This window comes from Anas acuta (genome assembly GCF_963932015.1).
Source record: "Anas acuta chromosome 2 unlocalized genomic scaffold, bAnaAcu1.1 SUPER_2_unloc_1, whole genome shotgun sequence".
Taxonomy (NCBI): Eukaryota; Metazoa; Chordata; class Aves; order Anseriformes; family Anatidae; genus Anas; species Anas acuta.
In genome coordinates, this window is record NW_027075980.1 from 321,474 (window position 1) to 349,374 (window position 27,901).

The window sequence follows — 27,901 nt, forward strand, 5'->3', positions numbered from 1 at the left end:
TAAGGTTTGTATGTTTCCTTTTATTAAGCAGTAGTAGAATTATTCAGTACTGAACTGTATGACACAGTGGTCCAGAGGCTGTCTCTACTCCAGAAACATGCACATGGGCTGCATTTGAAGGGAGGAAATGTCAACTCAGGACATGGAATGGCAAAAGAAGATGAGAAACATACCGAAGGAAACAGCTGGAGGTAGCAGCTTCTGTACCACCAGCTCCCCTTACTGCTGGCTGCATACAGGGACAGCTTTGGCTACAAGTACAGAAAGACAACATATGCTACCATTTCTCAGCTCTTGCATGGATCCAACAAAAAACTCTCTATAGAGGCTCTCAGGAGAGCTGGACAACTGAAGGGAGGGAAAGCAAAAAATCTGAGTGATTTGATTGTACACATCAGAGAGAGACCAAACCACTCCCAATTAAGGGTATATGTGGTTTAGAGGCCTCCAGAAATATTGGATGGACTGAGGCAGTAACAGCAAACACAGATAATGGATATGAGCCCAGTAACACTTAACATCGGCCTGACATGATGCCTACATGGAAATGTGTTCTCCATGCAGGAGGCAGGCATGCAAAACTAAAACTATGGCAATGCCACACTGATCTTCTAAAAAAAATGTTTCCAATATGTAAAGATACAGAAGAAAGAATGAATAAAATTTCATTTCTCATTACACCTCATACAAAGACATCCTTATATCTAAAGAAATATAAAGGAAAAAGTACAACATCTTACACCAAACTGACTGGAAATAAGCCAGGCTGATTCATGAATTCCAGTTAAATTATAGAAGACAATGGATTAAAACGCTATAAAGAAATGCTCAGATGAGTCACCTAAACACCGTAACTGCTGTACAAACATTACAAAACATGAAAGAGAAGAAGGAAATACTCTACGAATAATAAGAAAAAAGAATATATTTAAAAAATGTCAAAAATGCCAGCAGCAAAACAAGTCCCAACAAAGAAAAAATTCTTCACCAATGAAATAACACGGAAAAAAAAAGTAGAGGGTTTTATGATTAATTAGAGAAAATATTAAGGAAATAAAGATTAGAGTCTGGGTCAAGAACGCAGCGGCGCAGGAGCTGCATGTAGGTGAGGTTCTCGTGCGTGTTGGGGTCGAAGAAGCCCTTGGTGTCGTCGCTGGGGTCGGAGAGGATCTGGTTCATCTGCTGGTCAAAGTAGCCGCGCTTGTAGGCAGCCTCGACGGGGAGGCGGTGGCTGTGCACGGGGTCGATGATGCCGCCGGTGGCGATCTGGGCCTCGAGCAGGCGGATGCCGTGCTCCTTGACGATGAGCTCCTTCTTCATGGCCTGGAAGAGGGAGATCTGGTCGCCGGTGTAGGGGTCGGTGTAGCCCGTCACGGCCCTCTCGGCCGACAGCAGCTTCTCGTGCAGCTCGCTGCCCACCAGCCCGGACGAGACGGCCTCGTCCACGGAGAGCTTCTGGTTGCTGAGCGGGTCGACGAGGAAGCCGGTGGCAGCCTGCGCCTCCAGCAGCACCAGGGCCGTGCCCTGCCTCAGGATGCCCTTCCACATGGCCTGGTAGATGCTCATCTTCTCCATCTTGGCCGGGTCGGCCTTGGACGGCACCAGCACACCGGCGATGCAGCCCGTGCCGTCCAGGTAGCGCTTGACGGAGGCCATTTCCGTCACCTGCTGCACCGTCTTGGAGCCCTGCACCAGGTCGGCCAGCGTGTCCTTGTCGATGATGCCCGAGTCCAGCAGGTCCGAGGCGGTCACCTGCCGCCTGAGGCCCGTGAATTTCACCTTGCTGCTCTGCTCCACCGCCTCCTGGATGAGGACGCTGAGGAGCCTCGCCAGCTCGTCCAGCGCCAGGCTGCCGTCGCGCACCTTCCCCAGCAGCTCCTGCCTCTTCGCCTCGGACACGTACTTGGAGAAGAGGAGCTCCCACAGGGAGACCTTCCTGCCGTGGAAGCCGCCCGCCGAGACCTCGACGGTGTGGGACGTCAGGGCCCGCTCCAGCTCCAGCTCCCGTTCTTGCTCCCGCTCGCGCTCGCGCTCGCGCCGGGAGCCCGCGGCCTCGCCGTTCTCAGCCGGCGGCGGGGCCTCCCGCTGCGTGGGCTTGCGGGCCAGGGCGGCGCCGTGGCCCTGGCCCTCGGCCCCGCTGATGATGGCGGTGAGGAGGGTGATCATCTCGGAGATGGCCAGCGTCCCCGCCTTGTACTTGCGCAGGAGGTCCTGGCGCCGGTGCTCGGGGATGTAGCGAGAGAAGAGGAGCTCCCAGACGGTGACGCTCTGGCCCTGGAAGAGCCCCACGCTGACGGTGGTGCGGGCAGCCTGCAGGGCTTTGCGGGCGTCCTCGCTCAGCTGGTAGAGCACCGAGCCCTTGTCCATCAGCTGCAGCATGAGCAGCCCCGTGTCCGGGTCGGGCACGCAGCGGCGCAGGAGCTGCATGTAGGTGAGGTTCTCGTGCGTGTTGGGGTCGAAGAAGCCCTTGGTGTCGTCGCTGGGGTCGGAGAGGATCTGGTTCATCTGCTGGTCAAAGTAGCCGCGCTTGTAGGCAGCCTCGACGGGGAGGCGGTGGCTGTGCACGGGGTCGATGATGCCGCCGGTGGCGATCTGGGCCTCGAGCAGGCGGATGCCGTGCTCCTTGACGATGAGCTCCTTCTTCATGGCCTGGAAGAGGGAGATCTGGTCGCCGGTGTAGGGGTCGGTGTAGCCCGTCACGGCCCTCTCGGCCGACAGCAGCTTCTCGTGCAGCTCGCTGCCCACCAGCCCGGACGAGACGGCCTCGTCCACGGAGAGCTTCTGGTTGCTGAGCGGGTCGACGAGGAAGCCGGTGGCAGCCTGCGCCTCCAGCAGCACCAGGGCCGTGCCCTGCCTCAGGATGCCCTTCCACATGGCCTGGTAGATGCTCATCTTCTCCATCTTGGCCGGGTCGGCCTTGGACGGCACCAGCACGCCGGCGATGCAGCCCGTGCCGTCCAGGTAGCGCTTGACGGAGGCCATTTCCGTCACCTGCTGCACCGTCTTGGAGCCCTGCACCAGGTCGGCCAGCGTGTCCTTGTCGATGATGCCCGAGTCCAGCAGGTCCGAGGCGGTCACCTGCCGCCTGAGGCCCGTGAATTTCACCTTGCTGCTCTGCTCCACCGCCTCCTGGATGAGGACGCTGAGGAGCCTCGCCAGCTCGTCCAGCGCCAGGCTGCCGTCGCGCACCTTCCCCAGCAGCTCCTGCCTCTTTGCCTCGGACACGTACTTGGAGAAGAGGAGCTCCCACAGGGAGACCTTCCTGCCGTGGAAGCCGCCCGCCGAGACCTCGACGGTGTGGGACGTCAGGGCCCGCTCCAGCTCCAGCTCCCGTTCTTGCTCCCGCTCGCGCTCGCGCTCGCGCCGGGAGCCCGCGGCCTCGCCGTTCTCAGCCGGCGGCGGGGCCTCCCGCTGCGTGGGCTTGCGGGCCAGGGCGGCGCCGTGGCCCTGGCCCTCGGCCCCGCTGATGATGGCGGTGAGGAGGGTGATCATCTCGGAGATGGCCAGCGTCCCCGCCTTGTACTTGCGCAGGAGGTCCTGGCGCCGGTGCTCGGGGATGTAGCGAGAGAAGAGGAGCTCCCAGACGGTGACGCTCTGGCCCTGGAAGAGCCCCACGCTGACGGTGGTGCGGGCAGCCTGCAGGGCTTTGCGGGCGTCCTCGCTCAGCTGGTAGAGCACCGAGCCCTTGTCCATCAGCTGCAGCATGAGCAGCCCCGTGTCCGGGTCGGGCACGCAGCGGCGCAGGAGCTGCATGTAGGTGAGGTTCTCGTGCGTGTTGGGGTCGAAGAAGCCCTTGGTGTCGTCGCTGGGGTCGGAGAGGATCTGGTTCATCTGCTGGTCAAAGTAGCCGCGCTTGTAGGCAGCCTCGACGGGGAGGCGGTGGCTGTGCACGGGGTCGATGATGCCGCCGGTGGCGATCTGGGCCTCGAGCAGGCGGATGCCGTGCTCCTTGACGATGAGCTCCTTCTTCATGGCCTGGAAGAGGGAGATCTGGTCGCCGGTGTAGGGGTCGGTGTAGCCCGTCACGGCCCTCTCGGCCGACAGCAGCTTCTCGTGCAGCTCGCTGCCCACCAGCCCGGACGAGACGGCCTCGTCCACGGAGAGCTTCTGGTTGCTGAGCGGGTCGACGAGGAAGCCGGTGGCAGCCTGCGCCTCCAGCAGCACCAGGGCCGTGCCCTGCCTCAGGATGCCCTTCCACATGGCCTGGTAGATGCTCATCTTCTCCATCTTGGCCGGGTCGGCCTTGGACGGCACCAGCACGCCGGCGATGCAGCCCGTGCCGTCCAGGTAGCGCTTGACGGAGGCCATTTCCGTCACCTGCTGCACCGTCTTGGAGCCCTGCACCAGGTCGGCCAGCGTGTCCTTGTCGATGATGCCCGAGTCCAGCAGGTCCGAGGCGGTCACCTGCCGCCTGAGGCCCGTGAATTTCACCTTGCTGCTCTGCTCCACCGCCTCCTGGATGAGGACGCTGAGGAGCCTCGCCAGCTCGTCCAGCGCCAGGCTGCCGTCGCGCACCTTCCCCAGCAGCTCCTGCCTCTTTGCCTCGGACACGTACTTGGAGAAGAGGAGCTCCCACAGGGAGACCTTCCTGCCGTGGAAGCCGCCCGCCGAGACCTCGACGGTGTGGGACGTCAGGGCCCGCTCCAGCTCCAGCTCCCGTTCTTGCTCCCGCTCGCGCTCGCGCTCGCGCCGGGAGCCCGCGGCCTCGCCGTTCTCAGCCGGCGGCGGGGCCTCCCGCTGCGTGGGCTTGCGGGCCAGGGCGGCGCCGTGGCCCTGGCCCTCGGCCCCGCTGATGATGGCGGTGAGGAGGGTGATCATCTCGGAGATGGCCAGCGTCCCCGCCTTGTACTTGCGCAGGAGGTCCTGGCGCCGGTGCTCGGGGATGTAGCGAGAGAAGAGGAGCTCCCAGACGGTGACGCTCTGGCCCTGGAAGAGCCCCACGCTGACGGTGGTGCGGGCAGCCTGCAGGGCTTTGCGGGCGTCCTCGCTCAGCTGGTAGAGCACCGAGCCCTTGTCCATCAGCTGCAGCATGAGCAGCCCCGTGTCCGGGTCGGGCACGCAGCGGCGCAGGAGCTGCATGTAGGTGAGGTTCTCGTGCGTGTTGGGGTCGAAGAAGCCCTTGGTGTCGTCGCTGGGGTCGGAGAGGATCTGGTTCATCTGCTGGTCAAAGTAGCCGCGCTTGTAGGCAGCCTCGACGGGGAGGCGGTGGCTGTGCACGGGGTCGATGATGCCGCCGGTGGCGATCTGGGCCTCGAGCAGGCGGATGCCGTGCTCCTTGACGATGAGCTCCTTCTTCATGGCCTGGAAGAGGGAGATCTGGTCGCCGGTGTAGGGGTCGGTGTAGCCCGTCACGGCCCTCTCGGCCGACAGCAGCTTCTCGTGCAGCTCGCTGCCCACCAGCCCGGACGAGACGGCCTCGTCCACGGAGAGCTTCTGGTTGCTGAGCGGGTCGACGAGGAAGCCGGTGGCAGCCTGCGCCTCCAGCAGCACCAGGGCCGTGCCCTGCCTCAGGATGCCCTTCCACATGGCCTGGTAGATGCTCATCTTCTCCATCTTGGCCGGGTCGGCCTTGGACGGCACCAGCACGCCGGCGATGCAGCCCGTGCCGTCCAGGTAGCGCTTGACGGAGGCCATTTCCGTCACCTGCTGCACCGTCTTGGAGCCCTGCACCAGGTCGGCCAGCGTGTCCTTGTCGATGATGCCCGAGTCCAGCAGGTCCGAGGCGGTCACCTGCCGCCTGATGCCCGTGAATTTCACCTTGCTGCTCTGCTCCACCGCCTCCTGGATGAGGACGCTGAGGAGCCTCGCCAGCTCGTCCAGCGCCAGGCTGCCGTCGCGCACCTTCCCCAGCAGCTCCTGCCTCTTCGCCTCGGACACGTACTTGGAGAAGAGGAGCTCCCACAGGGAGACCTTCCTGCCGTGGAAGCCGCCCGCCGAGACCTCGACGGTGTGGGACGTCAGGGCCCGCTCCAGCTCCAGCTCCCGTTCTTGCTCCCGCTCGCGCTCGCGCTCGCGCTCCCGCCGGGAGCCCGCGGCCTCGCCGTTCTCAGCCGGCGGCGGGGCCTCCCGCTGCGTGGGCTTGCGGGCCAGGGCGGCGCCGTGGCCCTGGCCCTCGGCCCCGCTGATGATGGCGGTGAGGAGGGTGATCATCTCGGAGATGGCCAGCGTCCCCGCCTTGTACTTGCGCAGGAGGTCCTGGCGCCGGTGCTCGGGGATGTAGCGAGAGAAGAGGAGCTCCCAGACGGTGACGCTCTGGCCCTGGAAGAGCCCCACGCTGACGGTGGTGCGGGCAGCCTGCAGGGCTTTGCGGGCGTCCTCGCTCAGCTGGTAGAGCACCGAGCCCTTGTCCATCAGCTGCAGCATGAGCAGCCCCGTGTCCGGGTCGGGCACGCAGCGGCGCAGGAGCTGCATGTAGGTGAGGTTCTCGTGCGTGTTGGGGTCGAAGAAGCCCTTGGTGTCGTCGCTGGGGTCGGAGAGGATCTGGTTCATCTGCTGGTCAAAGTAGCCGCGCTTGTAGGCAGCCTCGACGGGGAGGCGGTGGCTGTGCACGGGGTCGATGATGCCGCCGGTGGCGATCTGGGCCTCGAGCAGGCGGATGCCGTGCTCCTTGACGATGAGCTCCTTCTTCATGGCCTGGAAGAGGGAGATCTGGTCGCCGGTGTAGGGGTCGGTGTAGCCCGTCACGGCCCTCTCGGCCGACAGCAGCTTCTCGTGCAGCTCGCTGCCCACCAGCCCGGACGAGACGGCCTCGTCCACGGAGAGCTTCTGGTTGCTGAGCGGGTCGACGAGGAAGCCGGTGGCAGCCTGCGCCTCCAGCAGCACCAGGGCCGTGCCCTGCCTCAGGATGCCCTTCCACATGGCCTGGTAGATGCTCATCTTCTCCATCTTGGCCGGGTCGGCCTTGGACGGCACCAGCACGCCGGCGATGCAGCCCGTGCCGTCCAGGTAGCGCTTGACGGAGGCCATTTCCGTCACCTGCTGCACCGTCTTGGAGCCCTGCACCAGGTCGGCCAGCGTGTCCTTGTCGATGATGCCCGAGTCCAGCAGGTCCGAGGCGGTCACCTGCCGCCTGATGCCCGTGAATTTCACCTTGCTGCTCTGCTCCACCGCCTCCTGGATGAGGACGCTGAGGAGCCTCGCCAGCTCGTCCAGCGCCAGGCTGCCGTCGCGCACCTTCCCCAGCAGCTCCTGCCTCTTCGCCTCGGACACGTACTTGGAGAAGAGGAGCTCCCACAGGGAGACCTTCCTGCCGTGGAAGCCGCCCGCCGAGACCTCGACGGTGTGGGACGTCAGGGCCCGCTCCAGCTCCAGCTCCCGTTCTTGCTCCCGCTCGCGCTCGCGCTCGCGCCGGGAGCCCGCGGCCTCGCCGTTCTCAGCCGGCGGCGGGGCCTCCCGCTGCGTGGGCTTGCGGGCCAGGGCGGCGCCGTGGCCCTGGCCCTCGGCCCCGCTGATGATGGCGGTGAGGAGGGTGATCATCTCGGAGATGGCCAGCGTCCCCGCCTTGTACTTGCGCAGGAGGTCCTGGCGCCGGTGCTCGGGGATGTAGCGAGAGAAGAGGAGCTCCCAGACGGTGACGCTCTGGCCCTGGAAGAGCCCCACGCTGACGGTGGTGCGGGCAGCCTGCAGGGCTTTGCGGGCGTCCTCGCTCAGCTGGTAGAGCACCGAGCCCTTGTCCATCAGCTGCAGCATGAGCAGCCCCGTGTCCGGGTCGGGCACGCAGCGGCGCAGGAGCTGCATGTAGGTGAGGTTCTCGTGCGTGTTGGGGTCGAAGAAGCCCTTGGTGTCGTCGCTGGGGTCGGAGAGGATCTGGTTCATCTGCTGGTCAAAGTAGCCGCGCTTGTAGGCAGCCTCGACGGGGAGGCGGTGGCTGTGCACGGGGTCGATGATGCCGCCGGTGGCGATCTGGGCCTCGAGCAGGCGGATGCCGTGCTCCTTGACGATGAGCTCCTTCTTCATGGCCTGGAAGAGGGAGATCTGGTCGCCGGTGTAGGGGTCGGTGTAGCCCGTCACGGCCCTCTCGGCCGACAGCAGCTTCTCGTGCAGCTCGCTGCCCACCAGCCCGGACGAGACGGCCTCGTCCACGGAGAGCTTCTGGTTGCTGAGCGGGTCGACGAGGAAGCCGGTGGCAGCCTGCGCCTCCAGCAGCACCAGGGCCGTGCCCTGCCTCAGGATGCCCTTCCACATGGCCTGGTAGATGCTCATCTTCTCCATCTTGGCCGGGTCGGCCTTGGACGGCACCAGCACGCCGGCGATGCAGCCCGTGCCGTCCAGGTAGCGCTTGACGGAGGCCATTTCCGTCACCTGCTGCACCGTCTTGGAGCCCTGCACCAGGTCGGCCAGCGTGTCCTTGTCGATGATGCCCGAGTCCAGCAGGTCCGAGGCGGTCACCTGCCGCCTGAGGCCCGTGAATTTCACCTTGCTGCTCTGCTCCACCGCCTCCTGGATGAGGACGCTGAGGAGCCTCGCCAGCTCGTCCAGCGCCAGGCTGCCGTCGCGCACCTTCCCCAGCAGCTCCTGCCTCTTCGCCTCGGACACGTACTTGGAGAAGAGGAGCTCCCACAGGGAGACCTTCCTGCCGTGGAAGCCGCCCGCCGAGACCTCGACGGTGTGGGACGTCAGGGCCCGCTCCAGCTCCAGCTCCCGTTCTTGCTCGCGCTCGCGCTCGTGCTCGCGCTCCCGCCGGGAGCCCGCGGCCTCGCCGTTCTCAGCCGGCGGCGGGGCCTCCCGCTGCGTGGGCTTGCGGGCCAGGGCGGCGCCATGGCCCTGGCCCTCGGCCCCGCTGATGATGGCGGTGAGGAGGGTGATCATCTCGGAGATGGCCAGCGTCCCCGCCTTGTACTTGCGCAGGAGGTCCTGGCGCCGGTGCTCGGGGATGTAGCGAGAGAAGAGGAGCTCCCAGACGGTGACGCTCTGGCCCTGGAAGAGCCCCACGCTGACGGTGGTGCGGGCAGCCTGCAGGGCTTTGCGGGCGTCCTCGCTCAGCTGGTAGAGCACCGAGCCCTTGTCCATCAGCTGCAGCATGAGCAGCCCCGTGTCCGGGTCGGGCACGCAGCGGCGCAGGAGCTGCATGTAGGTGAGGTTCTCGTGCGTGTTGGGGTCGAAGAAGCCCTTGGTGTCGTCGCTGGGGTCGGAGAGGATCTGGTTCATCTGCTGGTCAAAGTAGCCGCGCTTGTAGGCAGCCTCGACGGGGAGGCGGTGGCTGTGCACGGGGTCGATGATGCCGCCGGTGGCGATCTGGGCCTCGAGCAGGCGGATGCCGTGCTCCTTGACGATGAGCTCCTTCTTCATGGCCTGGAAGAGGGAGATCTGGTCGCCGGTGTAGGGGTCGGTGTAGCCCGTCACGGCCCTCTCGGCCGACAGCAGCTTCTCGTGCAGCTCGCTGCCCACCAGCCCGGACGAGACGGCCTCGTCCACGGAGAGCTTCTGGTTGCTGAGCGGGTCGACGAGGAAGCCGGTGGCAGCCTGCGCCTCCAGCAGCACCAGGGCCGTGCCCTGCCTCAGGATGCCCTTCCACATGGCCTGGTAGATGCTCATCTTCTCCATCTTGGCCGGGTCGGCCTTGGACGGCACCAGCACGCCGGCGATGCAGCCCGTGCCGTCCAGGTAGCGCTTGACGGAGGCCATTTCCGTCACCTGCTGCACCGTCTTGGAGCCCTGCACCAGGTCGGCCAGCGTGTCCTTGTCGATGATGCCCGAGTCCAGCAGGTCCGAGGCGGTCACCTGCCGCCTGATGCCCGTGAATTTCACCTTGCTGCTCTGCTCCACCGCCTCCTGGATGAGGACGCTGAGGAGCCTGGCCAGCTCGTCCAGCGCCAGGCTGCCGTCGCGCACCTTCCCCAGCAGCTCCTGCCTCTTCGCCTCGGACACGTACTTGGAGAAGAGGAGCTCCCACAGGGAGACCTTCCTGCCGTGGAAGCCGCCCGCCGAGACCTCGATGGTGTGGGACGTCAGGGCCCGCTCCAGCTCCAGCTCCCGTTCTTGCTCGCGCTCGCGCTCGCTCCGGGAGCCCGCGGCCTCGCCGTTCTCAGCCGGCGGCGGGGCCTCCCGCTGCGTGGGCTTGCGGGCCAGGGCGGCGCCGTGGCCCTGGCCCTCGGCCCCGCTGATGATGGCGGTGAGGAGGGTGATCATCTCGGAGATGGCCAGCGTCCCCGCCTTGTACTTGCGCAGGAGGTCCTGGCGCCGGTGCTCGGGGATGTAGCGAGAGAAGAGGAGCTCCCAGACGGTGACGCTCTGGCCCTGGAAGAGCCCCACGCTGACGGTGGTGCGGGCAGCCTGCAGGGCTTTGCGGGCGTCCTCGCTCAGCTGGTAGAGCACCGAGCCCTTGTCCATCAGCTGCAGCATGAGCAGCCCCGTGTCCGGGTCGGGCATGCAGCGGCGCAGGAGCTGCATGTAGGTGAGGTTCTCGTGCGTGTTGGGGTCGAAGAAGCCCTTGGTGTCGTCGCTGGGGTCGGAGAGGATCTGGTTCATCTGCTGGTCAAAGTAGCCGCGCTTGTAGGCAGCCTCGACGGGGAGGCGGTGGCTGTGCACGGGGTCGATGATGCCGCCGGTGGCGATCTGGGCCTCGAGCAGGCGGATGCCGTGCTCCTTGACGATGAGCTCCTTCTTCATGGCCTGGAAGAGGGAGATCTGGTCGCCGGTGTAGGGGTCGGTGTAGCCCGTCACGGCCCTCTCGGCCGACAGCAGCTTCTCGTGCAGCTCGCTGCCCACCAGCCCGGACGAGACGGCCTCGTCCACGGAGAGCTTCTGGTTGCTGAGCGGGTCGACGAGGAAGCCGGTGGCAGCCTGCGCCTCCAGCAGCACCAGGGCCGTGCCCTGCCTCAGGATGCCCTTCCACATGGCCTGGTAGATGCTCATCTTCTCCATCTTGGCCGGGTCGGCCTTGGACGGCACCAGCACGCCGGCGATGCAGCCCGTGCCGTCCAGGTAGCGCTTGACGGAGGCCATTTCCGTCACCTGCTGCACCGTCTTGGAGCCCTGCACCAGGTCGGCCAGCGTGTCCTTGTCGATGATGCCCGAGTCCAGCAGGTCCGAGGCGGTCACCTGCCGCCTGATGCCCGTGAATTTCACCTTGCTGCTCTGCTCCACCGCCTCCTGGATGAGGACGCTGAGGAGCCTCGCCAGCTCGTCCAGCGCCAGGCTGCCGTCGCGCACCTTCCCCAGCAGCTCCTGCCTCTTTGCCTCGGACACGTACTTGGAGAAGAGGAGCTCCCACAGGGAGACCTTCCTGCCGTGGAAGCCGCCCGCCGAGACCTCGACGGTGTGGGACGTCAGGGCCCGCTCCAGCTCCAGCTCCCGTTCTTGCTCCCGCTCGCGCTCGCGCTCGCGCTCCCGCCGGGAGCCCGCGGCCTCGCCGTTCTCAGCCGGCGGCGGGGCCTCCCGCTGCGTGGGCTTGCGGGCCAGGGCGGCGCCGTGGCCCTGGCCCTCGGCCCCGCTGATGATGGCGGTGAGGAGGGTGATCATCTCGGAGATGGCCAGCGTCCCCGCCTTGTACTTGCGCAGGAGGTCCTGGCGCCGGTGCTCGGGGATGTAGCGAGAGAAGAGGAGCTCCCAGACGGTGACGCTCTGGCCCTGGAAGAGCCCCACGCTGACGGTGGTGCGGGCAGCCTGCAGGGCTTTGCGGGCGTCCTCGCTCAGCTGGTAGAGCACCGAGCCCTTGTCCATCAGCTGCAGCATGAGCAGCCCCGTGTCCGGGTCGGGCACGCAGCGGCGCAGGAGCTGCATGTAGGTGAGGTTCTCGTGCGTGTTGGGGTCGAAGAAGCCCTTGGTGTCGTCGCTGGGGTCGGAGAGGATCTGGTTCATCTGCTGGTCAAAGTAGCCGCGCTTGTAGGCAGCCTCGACGGGGAGGCGGTGGCTGTGCACGGGGTCGATGATGCCGCCGGTGGCGATCTGGGCCTCGAGCAGGCGGATGCCGTGCTCCTTGACGATGAGCTCCTTCTTCATGGCCTGGAAGAGGGAGATCTGGTCGCCGGTGTAGGGGTCGGTGTAGCCCGTCACGGCCCTCTCGGCCGACAGCAGCTTCTCGTGCAGCTCGCTGCCCACCAGCCCGGACGAGACGGCCTCGTCCACGGAGAGCTTCTGGTTGCTGAGCGGGTCGACGAGGAAGCCGGTGGCAGCCTGCGCCTCCAGCAGCACCAGGGCCGTGCCCTGCCTCAGGATGCCCTTCCACATGGCCTGGTAGATGCTCATCTTCTCCATCTTGGCCGGGTCGGCCTTGGACGGCACCAGCACGCCGGCGATGCAGCCCGTGCCGTCCAGGTAGCGCTTGACGGAGGCCATTTCCGTCACCTGCTGCACCGTCTTGGAGCCCTGCACCAGGTCGGCCAGCGTGTCCTTGTCGATGATGCCCGAGTCCAGCAGGTCCGAGGCGGTCACCTGCCGCCTGATGCCCGTGAATTTCACCTTGCTGCTCTGCTCCACCGCCTCCTGGATGAGGACGCTGAGGAGCCTCGCCAGCTCGTCCAGCGCCAGGCTGCCGTCGCGCACCTTCCCCAGCAGCTCCTGCCTCTTCGCCTCGGACACGTACTTGGAGAAGAGGAGCTCCCACAGGGAGACCTTCCTGCCGTGGAAGCCGCCCGCCGAGACCTCGACGGTGTGGGACGTCAGGGCCCGCTCCAGCTCCAGCTCCCGTTCTTGCTCCCGCTCGCGCTCGCTCCGGGAGCCCGCGGCCTCGCCGTTCTCAGCCGGCGGCGGGGCCTCCCGCTGCGTGGGCTTGCGGGCCAGGGCGGCGCCGTGGCCCTGGCCCTCGGCCCCGCTGATGATGGCGGTGAGGAGGGTGATCATCTCGGAGATGGCCAGCGTCCCCGCCTTGTACTTGCGCAGGAGGTCCTGGCGCCGGTGCTCGGGGATGTAGCGAGAGAAGAGGAGCTCCCAGACGGTGACGCTCTGGCCCTGGAAGAGCCCCACGCTGACGGTGGTGCGGGCAGCCTGCAGGGCTTTGCGGGCGTCCTCGCTCAGCTGGTAGAGCACCGAGCCCTTGTCCATCAGCTGCAGCATGAGCAGCCCCGTGTCCGGGTCGGGCACGCAGCGGCGCAGGAGCTGCATGTAGGTGAGGTTCTCGTGCGTGTTGGGGTCGAAGAAGCCCTTGGTGTCGTCGCTGGGGTCGGAGAGGATCTGGTTCATCTGCTGGTCAAAGTAGCCGCGCTTGTAGGCAGCCTCGACGGGGAGGCGGTGGCTGTGCACGGGGTCGATGATGCCGCCGGTGGCGATCTGGGCCTCGAGCAGGCGGATGCCGTGCTCCTTGACGATGAGCTCCTTCTTCATGGCCTGGAAGAGGGAGATCTGGTCGCCGGTGTAGGGGTCGGTGTAGCCCGTCACGGCCCTCTCGGCCGACAGCAGCTTCTCGTGCAGCTCGCTGCCCACCAGCCCGGACGAGACGGCCTCGTCCACGGAGAGCTTCTGGTTGCTGAGCGGGTCGACGAGGAAGCCGGTGGCAGCCTGCGCCTCCAGCAGCACCAGGGCCGTGCCCTGCCTCAGGATGCCCTTCCACATGGCCTGGTAGATGCTCATCTTCTCCATCTTGGCCGGGTCGGCCTTGGACGGCACCAGCACGCCGGCGATGCAGCCCGTGCCGTCCAGGTAGCGCTTGACGGAGGCCATTTCCGTCACCTGCTGCACCGTCTTGGAGCCCTGCACCAGGTCGGCCAGCGTGTCCTTGTCGATGATGCCCGAGTCCAGCAGGTCCGAGGCGGTCACCTGCCGCCTGATGCCCGTGAATTTCACCTTGCTGCTCTGCTCCACCGCCTCCTGGATGAGGACGCTGAGGAGCCTGGCCAGCTCGTCCAGCGCCAGGCTGCCGTCGCGCACCTTCCCCAGCAGCTCCTGCCTCTTCGCCTCGGACACGTACTTGGAGAAGGGGAGCTCCCACAGGGAGACCTTCCTGCCGTGGAAGCCGCCCGCCGAGACCTCGACGGTGTGGGACGTCAGGGCCCGCTCCAGCTCCAGCTCCCGTTCTTGCTCCCGCTCGCGCTCGCGCTCGCGCTCCCGCCGGGAGCCCGCGGCCTCGCCGTTCTCAGCCGGCGGCGGGGCCTCCCGCTGCGTGGGCTTGCGGGCCAGGGCGGCGCCGTGGCCCTGGCCCTCGGCCCCGCTGATGATGGCGGTGAGGAGGGTGATCATCTCGGAGATGGCCAGCGTCCCCGCCTTGTACTTGTGCAGGAGGTCCTGGCGCCGGTGCTCGGGGATGTAGCGAGAGAAGAGGAGCTCCCAGACGGTGACGCTCTGGCCCTGGAAGAGCCCCACGCTGACGGTGGTGCGGGCAGCCTGCAGGGCTTTGCGGGCGTCCTCGCTCAGCTGGTAGAGCACCGAGCCCTTGTCCATCAGCTGCAGCATGAGCAGCCCCGTGTCCGGGTCGGGCACGCAGCGGCGCAGGAGCTGCATGTAGGTGAGGTTCTCGTGCGTGTTGGGGTCGAAGAAGCCCTTGGTGTCGTCGCTGGGGTCGGAGAGGATCTGGTTCATCTGCTGGTCAAAGTAGCCGCGCTTGTAGGCAGCCTCGACGGGGAGGCGGTGGCTGTGCACGGGGTCGATGATGCCGCCGGTGGCGATCTGGGCCTCGAGCAGGCGGATGCCGTGCTCCTTGACGATGAGCTCCTTCTTCATGGCCTGGAAGAGGGAGATCTGGTCGCCGGTGTAGGGGTTGGTGTAGCCCGTCACGGCCCTCTCGGCCGACAGCAGCTTCTCGTGCAGCTCGCTGCCCACCAGCCCGGACGAGACGGCCTCGTCCACGGAGAGCTTCTGGTTGCTGAGCGGGTCGACGAGGAAGCCGGTGGCAGCCTGCGCCTCCAGCAGCACCAGGGCCGTGCCCTGCCTCAGGATGCCCTTCCACATGGCCTGGTAGATGCTCATCTTCTCCATCTTGGCCGGGTCGGCCTTGGACGGCACCAGCACGCCGGCGATGCAGCCCGTGCCGTCCAGGTAGCGCTTGACGGAGGCCATTTCCGTCACCTGCTGCACCGTCTTGGAGCCCTGCACCAGGTCGGCCAGCGTGTCCTTGTCGATGATGCCCGAGTCCAGCAGGTCCGAGGCGGTCACCTGCCGCCTGATGCCCGTGAATTTCACCTTGCTGCTCTGCTCCACCGCCTCCTGGATGAGGACGCTGAGGAGCCTCGCCAGCTCGTCCAGCGCCAGGCTGCCGTCGCGCACCTTCCCCAGCAGCTCCTGCCTCTTCGCCTCGGACACGTACTTGGAGAAGAGGAGCTCCCACAGGGAGACCTTCCTGCCGTGGAAGCCGCCCGCCGAGACCTCGACGGTGTGGGACGTCAGGGCCCGCTCCAGCTCCAGCTCCCGTTCTTGCTCCCGCTCGCGCTCGCGCTCGCGCTCCCGCCGGGAGCCCGCGGCCTCGCCGTTCTCAGCCGGCGGCGGGGCCTCCCGCTGCGTGGGCTTGCGGGCCAGGGCGGCGCCGTGGCCCTGGCCCTCGGCCCCGCTGATGATGGCGGTGAGGAGGGTGATCATCTCGGAGATGGCCAGCGTCCCCGCCTTGTACTTGCGCAGGAGGTCCTGGCGCCGGTGCTCGGGGATGTAGCGAGAGAAGAGGAGCTCCCAGACGGTGACGCTCTGGCCCTGGAAGAGCCCCACGCTGACGGTGGTGCGGGCAGCCTGCAGGGCTTTGCGGGCGTCCTCGCTCAGCTGGTAGAGCACCGAGCCCTTGTCCATCAGCTGCAGCATGAGCAGCCCCGTGTCCGGGTCGGGCACGCAGCGGCGCAGGAGCTGCATGTAGGTGAGGTTCTCATGCGTGTTGGGGTCGAAGAAGCCCTTGGTGTCGTCGCTGGGGTCGGAGAGGATCTGGTTCATCTGCTGGTCAAAGTAGCCGCGCTTGTAGGCAGCCTCGACGGGGAGGCGGTGGCTGTGCACGGGGTCGATGATGCCGCCGGTGGCGATCTGGGCCTCGAGCAGGCGGATGCCATGCTCCTTGACGATGAGCTCCTTCTTCATGGCCTGGAAGAGGGACATCTTCTGTCCTGTGCAGGGGTGTGTGTAGCCCGTCACAGCTTTTTCTGCACAAAGAAGTTTCTTCTGTAATTCACTGCCCACCAGCCCTGATGTGACAGCTTCATCCACAGATATCTTTTTGTTTTTGACTGGGTCTATGATGAAGCCGGTGGCAGCCTGTGCCTCCAGCAGCACTAGTGCTGTCCCTGGCCTCAGGATGCCCTTCCACATGGCCTGGTAGATGCTCATCTTCTCCATCTTGGTGGGGTCAGCCCTGGATGGCACAAGCACACCAGCAATGCTTCCAGTTCCCTCAAGGTATCTTCTCACATTATCCATTTGCGCTATTTCTTGTGCTGTTTCCTTTCCTTCCTGGAGTTTCTGCATAGTTTCTTCTGTGATTATCTCTGCACTGAGAAGTTCCGATGCAGTAATTTGTTGTCTTATTCCTTGGAACCAAACGTCACTTCTGTCCTCCTCTTTTTCTTTAATGATATTTAGTATTGTTTCAATGATTCTTTGTATAATGTGGTGGGATTCCTCTTTATATTTTTTCACCAGTTCTTTTCTTTTCTCTTCTGTGATGTACTCAGAACAGAGAAGTTCCCAGAGTGATAATTCATTCCCTTTGTATTTTCCAACAGACACTTGTACCTTTGTTGATATTAGGGCTTGTTTTGTTTGCTCATCAATGTAGAAATAGTCATCTTCCTTCTCCATGACCTGCAGCAGGTACAGTCCAGTATCTCTGTCTTTGGAACATCTTTGCAGGAGCTGACTGTAACTTATTTTCTCATGAGTATTTGGATCTATGAAACCTTTGCTGCCATGATCTGGATCAGAAAGCAGGAGAAACGTATCGCCATCCAAGTAGCCCCTCCGGTAGGCCACATTCACAGGGATGCGGTGGCTGTGCACAGGGTCGATGATGCCACCAGTGGCAATCTGGGCCTCAAGAAGGCGGATGCCGTGCTCCTTCATTATTATCTTATTCATTATGGCCTGGAAGAGGGATATTTTAGTGCCTGTCTGGGGATCTGCATATCCTGTCACGGCTTTTTCTGCTGACAGGAGCTTCTCGTGCAACTCGCTGCCCACCAACTTGGCCAAGACGGCCTCGTCCACGGAGAGCTTCTTATTTGTCAGTGGATCAACAATGAAGCCGGTGGCAGCCTGCGCCTCCAGCAGCCCCAGTGCACATTGCTCTGAGAGCAGACCCCTCTTCAGGGCCTGGTAGATGCTCATTGTCTCTTTCCTTGATGGAAGTAGAACTCCTGCGATGCATCCGGTGCCATCCAGGTACCTTTTTACCGTGTCCTTCTTTGTGAGGCTATGAAGCGAGAGACTTCCATCCTGCAGCTGATCCAGGGTCTTCTTGTCAATTATCTCGGAGTTAAACAATTCTGACACTGACACCTCACCTCGGAGTCCTTTGACCTTGAGGGCTTCTGCTTTTTGCTCCGTATCCTCAATTGTTTTGAGGATGAGAGCTATAAGGTTTTCCAGAGTTAGAGTTTTACATTTATATTGCTTCACTAGTTCTTTCCTTTTCTGCTCAGAGATGTAATGGGAACAGAGAATTTCCCAGACAGAAACTGTTTGGTCCTTGAATTTTCCAACTGTCACTTTAATGGGCTTTGAGTGCAAAACCTGTTTTGTCAATTCATCTATGTAGAAGTACCTTCCCCCTTCTTGGACAACTTGTAGCATGTACAACCCAGTCTCTGAATCTTGGACACATCTCTCCAGGAGCTGCATGTAGGTGAGGTTCTCGTGCGTGTTGGGGTCGAAGAAGCCCTTGGTGTCATCACTGGGGTCGGAGAGGATCCGGTTCATCTCCTCATCGAAGTAGCCGCGCTTGTAGGCCACTTCCACGGGGAGGCGGTGGCTGTGCACGGGGTCGATGATGCCGCCGGTGGCAATCTGGGCCTCGAGCAGGCGGATGCCGTGGCTCTTCACTATTAGTCCTTGTTTCATGGCTTCAAATAGGGACATTGGTGCTTTTGTGTAGGGGTCAATGTAGCCTGTCACAGCTCTTTCTGCACAGAGTAGCTTTTCAAAAATTTCACACCCAATTAGACCTGCCTTAAATGCTTCCTCCACTGAAAATTTCTTGTTTCTCTCTGGGTCAATGATGTAGCCGGTAGCAGCCTGTGCCTCCAGCAACACCAGTGCTGTCCCCGGCCTCAGAATGCCCTTCCTCATGGCCTGGTAGATGCTCATCTTCTCATTGCTTGGCTGTATAAGGACTCCTGCTATGAAATTGCTGCCCTCCAAGTATCTGCGGACAGAGTCCATTTCAGTGACTTCTTTAACTGTTTTCTTCCCCTGGTTGAGCTCATCAAGGGTTTTTTTGTCTATCAGTTGTGACTGGAAGAGATCACTGGCGGACACTCTTTTCCGCAGACCTTTGAATGCAAACTTCTTTCCTTGCACCTCAGTTTCTTTGATGATTTTCATGACAATCATTATGATTTCATGCAGCACTTCGGTATTTTCATCTTTGTACTTTTGCACCAGCTCTCTTCTTTTTCTGTCTGAGATGTATTCAGAGTTGAGAAGATCCCAGACTGACACCGTCTGTCCTTTGAACCGTCCTATGTTGACACAGACAGTCACAGATTTCAGCATCTCCATGGTTTGTTCATCCACATAGAACATTGCATTTTCCGACAGGGGAAGGAACCAGAGGCCTGTCTCAGCCTCATAAATGCACCTGTCCTTCAGCTGCTGGTAGGTCACGTTCTCCTTTGTATTTGGATCAAAAAAGATTTTGGTGCTGTCATTCAGCTGGGTGAGGTTTTGGTTTAAGTCCTCATCATAGAAGCCGTACCTGTATGCAGCCTGGAGTGGAAGGTGATGATGGTGAATAGGGTCAATGACTCCTCCTGTGGCCAGCTGGGCCTCTAGCAAAGGAATGGCTTCACCCAGAGGAATGAGCTCTTTCCTGACCGCCTGGCACAGGGAGATGGAGCTCCCTGTGTAGGGGTCTGTGTAGCCAGTCACTGCCCTCTCAGCTAGGAGAAGCTTCTCAGTGAGCTCCTCACCAACAACAGCTGCTCTCACAGCATCCCTCACGCTGAGTCTCTGGTTTGTTGCTGGGTCAGTTAGGTACCCTGTGGCTGCCTGAGCTTCCAGCAGCTTCAGAGCAGCCCCAGGGAGGAGGAGATTGTTTTTCATGGCATTGTAAAAACTCATCTTCTTTTTGGATGCCTGTATGATTACCCCGGCTATGCTGCCTGTGCCCTGCAAGTACCTCTTCACACTCTCCATTTCAGCCACTTCCTCGGGAGTTCTTATGCCCTGAGCTAGTTCTTCAAACATCTTCTCAGTAATGATGCCAGCCTCCAGCAACCAGACCGCGGGGACACTTCCCTGCAAGCCCTGGAAGGTGATGTGGGTGCAGGCTTTCATCTCCATCTCCCTTACCAGTCTGAGCACAAGAGCTACCAACTGCTGCAGTGACAGTTCCTTAGCACGGAACCTCTCCACAAAGTCACTCCTCTGCTCGTCAGTGAAATACCCAGAGTGGATTAGCTCCCAGAGGGAGACCCCTTTTTCCTTCACCATAGTTTCCTTGAAAAGCTGTTGGATTTGTTCATCTGTGTAGACAGGAACTGCTGTCTCTGGTAGAGGCAGCAAGTGGAAGCCAGAGATCTCATCCTTCTGGCAGCGCTCGATGAGCTCAGCGTAGGTCACGGTCTCTTTGCTGTCTGGGACACAGAAGGCTCTGTTGCTGTCACTGGGCTTAGAAAGGGCCTTGCTTGTGTCCTCATCCAGGCACCCTCGCTTTTGGGCAGCTTCTATGGGGAGATGGTGGCCACATGTTGGGTCAATGATGCCTCCTGTAGCCATCTGCACCTCCATCAGCTGCATGGCCTGTTTGTCAGTGATCAGGCCCTTCTTCATAGCCTGGAAGAGAGGTATCTTCTTGCCTGTGAAAGGATCCTTATAGCCTGACACAGCCCCTTCTGCTTGCTGCAGCTTCTCATGGACTTCTGGCCCAATGACTCCTTCCTTGACGGCGTCATCCACGCAGAGTTTCTGGTTGTTCACTGGGTCAATGATAAAGCCTGTGGCAGCCTGGGCCTCTAGGAGTGGTAGGGCTACTCCAGGTACCATGATGTTCTGTTTCATGGCCTCATAAATGCTTATCCTCTGGTTTGATGGCTGGAGTACAATCCCCCCGATGCTGCCAGAGCCATAGAGGTATCTTCTGACAGAGTCCATGCGCAGGACTTCCTCTGGTGTGACGGATCCCTCCAACACCTTCTCAAACAGGGCCCTGTCAATGATGCCCGTGTCCATCAGGTGATAAGCGCTGATGCTGCCTCTCATGGCTGGGAACTTGATGGGGGCCCATTTTTTGATTTCCTCCTCTAGCATGATCCGGATTTGCTCCAGGGTGAGCTTCCTCAGCCGGTAGTGGTTGAAGATCTCTCGGCGCCTCCCCTCGCTGAAGTACTCGGAGTTCAGCAGGTCCCACACCGAGACCTTCTCCCCGCGTAAGCGCCCAAACCTGACAGGCATCCAGGAGTTCCTGAACAGCTGCCTGGTGGCGTCGTCAATGAACTGGCGCTTCCTGCTGTTCAGAGGAAGGAGGCAGAGCCCGGTGGACGGCTCTGTGATGCACTTCTCTTTCAGCTGCAGGTAGGTGAGGTTCTCGTGCGTGTTGGGGTCGAAGAAGCCCTTGGTGTCATCGCTGGGGTCAGAAAGGATTACATTCATCTTCTTGTCGAAGTAGCCCCGCTTGTAGGCCACCTCCACGGGGATGCGGTGGCTATTGACAGGGTCGATGATGCCTCCGGTGGCGATCTGGGCCTCGAGCAGGCGGATAGCGTGCTCCTTGACAATGAGCTCCTTCTTCATGGCCTGGAAGAGGGAGATCTTGGTCCCTGAGTAAGGATCTCTGTAGCCAGTGACTGATTTCTCTGCAGTCAGTAGCTTGTCATAAACATCTGGACCAATGACATTTGCTTGTAAAGCCTCATCTACAGAATAGCTTTTGTTGGCAGCTGGGTCAATGATAAATCCGGTGGCAGCCTGTGCCTCCAGGAGGATCAGTGATGTTCCTGGCCGTAAAAATCCTTTCCTCTTTGCCTGGTAGATGCTCATCTTCTCCTGGGAGTCAGGAAGCAGCAACCCAGCAATGCTACCTGTCCCTTGCAGGTACTTCTTGACAGTGTCCATGCTGACAACTTCTTTGGCTGATGTTTCTCCTTCCTTCAGTTTCTTAAACAAATCTTTGTTGATGATTTCAGAGCTCAGGAGCTGGTCAGCTGTCACGCGACCCCTCAGTCCTTCAAAGGTGACATTGGCAGTGGAAGCCATTTCTTCAATGGTGACACTGACTGCCTTGGCCAATTGTTGCATAGAGAGCGTCCCTGCAAGGTACTGCTGGGTGAGAGCAGCTCTTTGCTCACTCTGGATGTAGTCTGAGAAGAGGAGTTTCCAGAGAGACACTGATTTTCCTTTGAATTTACCTAAAGTAATGGGTACCTTTGTGTTTTCCAGAGCCGTTTGGGTCTTGTGGTCAAAGAAGACGGGGGTTCCCTTGGGTCCTTCTCCACTGTCTCCACTAAGTGGCAGCAGGAGGAGCCCTGTGTTGGGATCAGTGACACATCGCTTTAGCAGGTCTGCATAGGTCAGCTTCTCCTTGGAGTTGGGGTCAAAGAACCCTTTCAGTTCATCAGCAGGACTGGAGAGGAGCTGTCTGGTGGTCTCATCCAAGTATCCCCACTTGCAAGCTGTCTCTGTGGGGACACGGAAGTGCCGGCCCGGAGCAATGATGCCCCCTGTAGCCATCTGAGCCTCCAGAAGGCAAATGCCGTGGTCCCTGGGGATGAAGGCCTTCCTGACGGCTTGGAACAGGGAGAGCATTTCCCCAGTGTAGGGGTCCCTGTACCCAGTGATGGTCCTCTCAGCTGAAGACAGTTTCTCATGAAGCTCTGGGCCGATGAGGCCAATCCTGACAGCCTCATCAACAGAGAAGGTTTTGTTCTTTATGGGGTCTGTCAGGCTGCCAGTGGAGGCCTGGACTTGCAGGAGTGTCAGAGCAGTGCCAGGCAGGAGGAGATGCTCTCGCAGGGCCTGGTAAAGGCTTTTCCGCTCACCAGAAGGCAGGACAACACCAGCGATGCTCCTTGTCCCACGCAGGAACTGCTGGACAGAGTCACTCTCTGCTACCTCCTGGGCAGAAACTCTTCCCTCCTCAAGACCTCTGAACGTGTCGGGGCTGATGATGCCAGCCTCCAGCAGATCCCTGCTGCTCACCCTTCCTCCCAGCCCTGCGAATGTGATTTGCAGGGGCAAGAGGAGGAAGCCTGAGGCTGGATCAACAACACACCTCTTCATAAGCTCCATGTAGGTGACCCTCTCCATAGTACTGGGGTCGAGGAACCCTTTGCTGTCCTCGTTGCTGGGGTCAGAGAAGAGCTGCCTCATCTCTTCATCTAAATATCCCCTCTCACAGGCAACATCTGCTGGGAGCCGGCAGCCTGTGGCTGGGTCAATGACGCCTCCGGTTGCCATCTGGGCCTCTAGCAGCCGGGCTCCTTGCTCTCTCCCAATCAGGTCCTTCTGGATTGCCTGGTAGAGGGAGATTTTCTCTTCTGTGTAGGGATCCACAAAGCCAGTGGCAGCTTTCTCTGCAGAGACCAGCTTCTCCTTCAGCTCCAGCCCCACCAGCCCCAGGTGCACAGCTTCTGCTACAGAGACGTGCCTGTTCTTCACCGGGTCAGCAATGAAGCCCATGGCTGCCTGGGCCTCCAGAAGAAAGAGCGCCGGATCCAAGCTCAGAAGATGCTCTCTGGTGGCATCATAAAAGCTCATTATCTTCTTCAAAGCCTCTACATACACTCCAGCAATGCTGCCAGGTACCTCTGAAGGCTCACTGGCAGCATCCATTGCTGCCACATCCCCGCCAGCTGCTTTCTGTTTGCAAGGCAGTGTGCCCTGGCAGCAGTGGTTTGTTCCTGGCACATCTTCCTGGTGAGACATGGGGGCAGTGTGGCCATTCACTGCTGGCTTGCTCGCCATCCTTCCTCTGCGCACTCCTTCCACAGCTTTCTGCAGAGATGGGAGAGAGAATGGGGACGCTCACTGAGAAATCAACTCTTTTATGCTTTGTGGGCTAAATTGGGGAAAAAGGGAAAAGAAATATCACACAGGCAGTGGGAAGTAACAGCCAAAGGTGGAGCACATTTGAGGCAGTGTGCTTGTCCCTGCCCCTGGCGTGCAGAGCCAGTCCTGCCAGAGGCAAGCACACCACGGGTCCATACTGGATGCACTGGGATATCTTGATGTGCAAGAGAGATTGGGGCTCCACCTGTGGGGCCCGTGGGGCACTGGGCTGAGGCAGGTCCAGCTCCTGAGAGGAGAAAAGGCCCCACGAGCTGTAACGTGCATTTGGTCACCAGTCTGAGCAGGGCTTTAGGCTGTTTCGGGTGGCACTTCAAAGGCCAGGAGGGCAGCTGGTGTGGGGCGAAGCACCAGGCCAGGGCAGCAGCCCCAAGGAGGACCTGCACTCATCGGGGTGCTGCTGGACGCGGCAATGGGACAAACAAGCCCCGAGGCAGCATGAACGGCTGCAGCCTCTGCCAGGGGCCGGTGGTCAGCCTGGTCAGCAGGGGCCAGAGCAGCCCCAGCAGAACCCCGGGGGTCCTTTGGTGCTGTGGGGTGGGCTGTCTGCCCTGCCTGGGGACAGACGGTGTGGGCAGAGGGGGCAGGAGGGAGCGGGGCCAAGGGAAGCAGCACAAGGAGAAGCTGGTGGGTGCCGCAGGCCACACTGGGAGCACATTAACCTGCAAGCCTGCCTGCACACTTGAAAAGCTGCTGGGCACGCTGGGATTGACCACAATACGGCCATTACACAGGCAAATAACATGCCAGCAGGGAGCCGGAGGCTGTCAGGCACTGCGCTGTGCAAAACAGAGGGCTGGAGGGCGTGCGGAGAGCGACTTTTCACATGGGTGGGTAGTGACAGGACGAGGGGGAACGGTTTTGAACTGAAAGAGAGGAACTTTAGATTAGACATTAGGAGGAAATTCTTTACTCAGAGGGTGGTGAGGCAGTGGAACAGGTTGCCCAGAGAAGCGGTGGATGTCCTGTCCCTGGAAGTGCTCAAGGCCAGGCTGGATGGGGCTTTGAGCAACCTGGTCCCATGGGAGGTGTCCCTGCCCATGGCAGGAGGGTGGAACTAGAGGACCTTTAAGGTCCCTTCCAACCCGAACCATGCTATAATTCTATGATTCTATCATTTCTTGCTAGGCTGGAGTTTTGCAGGGGTCTGGGAGCTGTGGTGAGGCACGGCCTGAGGGCCACACAGAGGAGCCTCAACGTCTGCAGCCTCTCACAGCTTCAGTCCCACGGCTGGGAGCTGGTTCTGCCGCAGGATCGAGGCACAAGGGACCGAGCACAAGGCGCTGCAGCAGGCAGACAGCAGCCGCTGGCCTGAGCTGCCATGGCCAAGCTGGCTGGGTGGTGGGGCTGGCGGGCTGCAATGCTCTGGGCTGCGAGGACACAGCCGGAGAGGGAACGGGAATGGGAATGGCAGCTCCTGGAGCCGTGCCCTGGGGCCCAGCACCCTCGCAGGCAGCAGTGGGGAGGAAGGCATGCCAGCCCCTGGGGAACCATGCCCCGTGCACCCACTGCAGTGGTCGCACCAAGCGGGGACAGCGAGGACCGGCTGCGTCTCAGCACCAGGGAGTGGATCCTGCCCTCAGCTCACAGACCCACATCCACCAGAGTAAACACAGCAAGAGCTCAGAGCAGGGTGCCGTGCCCTTCCAACAGGCTCTGCGCTCCCGGCTCTGTGCCCCTGTGCCCCCTCCAGCTCCTCCCGCTCCCCCAGCACCTTTGCCTCACTCCTGGCCGTGCTCCAGGCTCCGTCCCCACAGGAGAGGTCCCAGCAGGCTCCGTCTGCCCGAGATGTCATCGCAGGCACTGCTGCACGGGCTCGGATCTGCCCAGGCAGTGCCGCCTGTTTGCAGGTTTGGGATTGCATCCAGCTGTGGCGCCGAGAGGTGGGGACGGCAGAGGGAAGGGCCGTCGGTGCTCCTGCCCCTGGGAAGGGCTGTCCTGGGACAGACAGGGCCAGGGGAGCAGGGACATGGGGGGTTCTGCACGGTGAGGGGGCTGCTGCTTGGTGGGACAGGGGCAGTCGCTCTGCCCCGCACTCTGGGCCCTCTGCTCTGTCCCCTGGGTTCCTACGTGCTGGTGCCCTGTGCCTGGGACATACTTGAAATGCAAAGGGGCTGGCAGCACCTCACCACCTGCTTTGCCTGCACACTGCTGGAACCGTGCAGGGTTGTGAGAGCTTCTCCAGGCCCGCAGCCCTTTCCTGGCAGCGCTGCCAGGAGACGGGGAGGCACTCAGCTCAGCCACGCGCACTCAGGGGTGGGCAGTGCTGGTGCGGCTGCGGGGTCCGCAGAGCCCCACGCAGATCCCTGCAGGTCTCTGGTCAGAGCCAGACACCAGCACCGGGGTGCAGAGGGGATTTGGGCACTGCCACCCATCACAGGATAGCTCCCAGAAGGGTCAGGGGCTGGGGCAGAGACCCCCTGGGGCAGAGCTGGGGCTGCTGCTCCTCAGGGCTGTCCCCAGAGCAGCACGGGGAGGAGGCAGCGGGTGTACAGGTGGAGGAAGGACGCTTCTCCCGGTAATCAGAAAGCGTCAGCCCCATGGAAACTTTTAGTAACTGGCTCTGCCTACAAAGCCAGGTCGATTCCTGGCTGCGTTTCAGGCGCTGGCATCCGCAGCCCTCCCTGAGGCCACAGTCTGTCCTAGCGTGGGCAGCCTCCCTAGCAGCGGTACTCGCCGCTCCGCACCTTTCTGGCTGCGTCAGGAAACGCGCTGGCTCTGGTGCAAGCCATGGCCTTAGATGGTACCTCAGGTCTGCGCATCCCCTTTGTGCCCCTGGAGCCGCTCGGCACAACCCCCTCGCCAGCGTGAGTCACGGCAGGGAGGCTTTGCCTCACACCCAGCGCGCGGGCGCATTCCAGATACGCCTGCCCGGGTGCTCCACGGACGCCCCCTGCACATCCGCACAAACAGGGCTGGCGCCAGCTGGGGAGGGAGACATGGGGAGAAGGGACAGGTTTTACTTGCAGGGTGGGGGGCTTGGTTTCGGGGAGGAGGTGTGCCTGCCGGGGGAGGCCCCAGAGCAGAGGGAAGGGAGCAGGGCTGTGGGTGGGAGCCCGGCAGGGCGGTGGAGAGGGCTGTGGGGTGGCCCCGGGTGGAAGGGGCTAACGCCGGGGGCATTTCAGGGGGAGGGAGAGCAACAGAGGAGTTTGCTGGGGCAGCGACAGAGGGGCGATAGGAACAGGGAGAGGAGCTTGAGGGGTCCTTGCTTTGAATAGGACTGGGGGCAGCCCAGAACCCCTTTTGGGGCAGTGCCCATCTGGGGAGGGGCGCAGAGGACACAGTCCCTGGTGGTGCCAGTGACCATTAGTGCAGGTGCCCGGAGCAGGTTCCACCGCAGCAAGCCCCCAGGGTCGCACCATGCCCACGTGGGGCAGTGCCCCAGCCCCACATATCCCCGCCTCGCCGGGCACCATGTCACGGTGCCTGCCACGCACCGCCCCAACGCCTGCCCCATCCTCAGCACCTGCCACCCCTACGAGCCTCGCCGTGCCTGCTGGAGCCCCAGGGCAGCGGGAGCTTTAACCAGGAGCCATCCTCCCAGGAGGTTCCTGACCCCGACCCACTCCTGGGCATGCCAGGGGCAGGGGTCAGCATCCTCCCGCTGTGCTCGGGGCTGGCGGTGCCGTGCCGTAGCGCCGTGCGGCTGTTGCCCTATGCCCACTGTCACCTGGCCGCTGCCCAGTGCAAGTGCAGGCAGTGCCGCATTCCTCGCATGCCTGAGACCTGCGCGAGGGCCTCCGGCTGCCGCGGCTCCTGGCACAGCCCCACGGTGCCCCGCTGGGCCCCTCTGCTCCGGACCTCTCCTACCTGCCCACGGTGGTCGCAGGACGGGTCCGCCCGGCAGGTGCCCGCAGTCCCGCTGCTTTCACCGCTGCTTCCTGCCGGGGACTGGAGCGCGTTTAAAACCTTTCCCTTCCCCGCCCCTGGGGATGACACACCAGCCCAGCCCTGTGCCGTAAGCTCATGGATCAGCCCTCCCCACAGCTCCCTCCATGCCCAACGCCCCCCTTGCCGTGGTCTGGCTGCACATGGCCCCGCTGGGCTGCGTCCCTGTGCCCCATCACCGCAGCCTGCCCTGTGCCCTTCAGGCAGGAGCGGGCCGGGCTCTGAGCAGGGCAAGTCCCCAGCTGGCCACGATGCCCATCGGTGGTCCTGTCCCACAGGCAACCACCTGCTCGGGCAGTGCCCTCTGTGGAAGAGGAGGGAGAAATGGGGAGAGACAACAGGGCCTTTGTGCCTGCGCTGCTCTCATCTCCAGCAGCCTCTCCTCCTTTTCCCCATCTCGCAGCAGCCCCATAACCACCCCTGACCCCAGCAACTCTCCCACTGAACGCTAAAATGCCCCAGCACCTCATCCTGGTGGCAGCTCTCACCCAGCTCCCCTCCCATGGCAGCCCCTGCCGTCCCCCTGCTGTCCCCATCACCCCGCGCATGCTGTGTGTCCGTCCCCTGCCGTGTGTCCATCCCCTGCCCAGTTGGCCACAGCGGTGTGTCCACACCCTGGGCTGCAGCTGCAGGGCTGACAGACCCCAGCTTCCAGCTGGCACCAAGGCAGCTGAGGAGGGAGTGGGGGACCCCCATTCCTGCCCCCCCCCAACTTTGCACTCATCCTGTTTTCCAACATGGATGTGCAGGTGGAGCCCGCACTGCCCCAAACATGCCCAAGCCACCCTACTGCTGCCTGAGTCACCCGTGCACCCCTCCTCTGCCTCCGTCACCAGCCCCACGCCTTTCTCCGGACCCCGCTCCCAGCCCCACACCCGGCTCCCCATCTCCACCCTGCGCACCCCTGCTCCTATCACCAGGGCCACGGGTGCTTGGTGGGCCCCAAAATAAT

At 62.2% G+C, this 27,901-nt stretch overlaps 1 protein-coding gene across 1 annotated transcript; it reads right to left on the bottom strand.

Moving 5' to 3' along the window:
• Positions 1–26,964, bottom strand: EPPK1 (epiplakin 1). Its single transcript, XM_068668118.1, has 2 exons — positions 26,872–26,964; positions 1–22,989 (listed from the first exon to the last, which is right to left on the bottom strand). Exon 2 carries the CDS (start codon positions 22,957–22,959, stop codon positions 1,030–1,032), a length of 21,930 nt encoding a protein of 7,309 aa, XP_068524219.1. The 5' UTR covers positions 22,960–22,989; positions 26,872–26,964; the 3' UTR covers positions 1–1,029.
• Between the last annotated feature and the right edge of the window lie 937 nt (positions 26,965–27,901).

Bases quoted from the DNA above. Each gene is read 5' to 3' on its own strand.
- EPPK1 (XM_068668118.1), bottom strand. From the start codon at position 22,959: ATGGCGAGCAAGCCAGCAGTGAATGGCCACACTGCCCCCATGTCTCAC.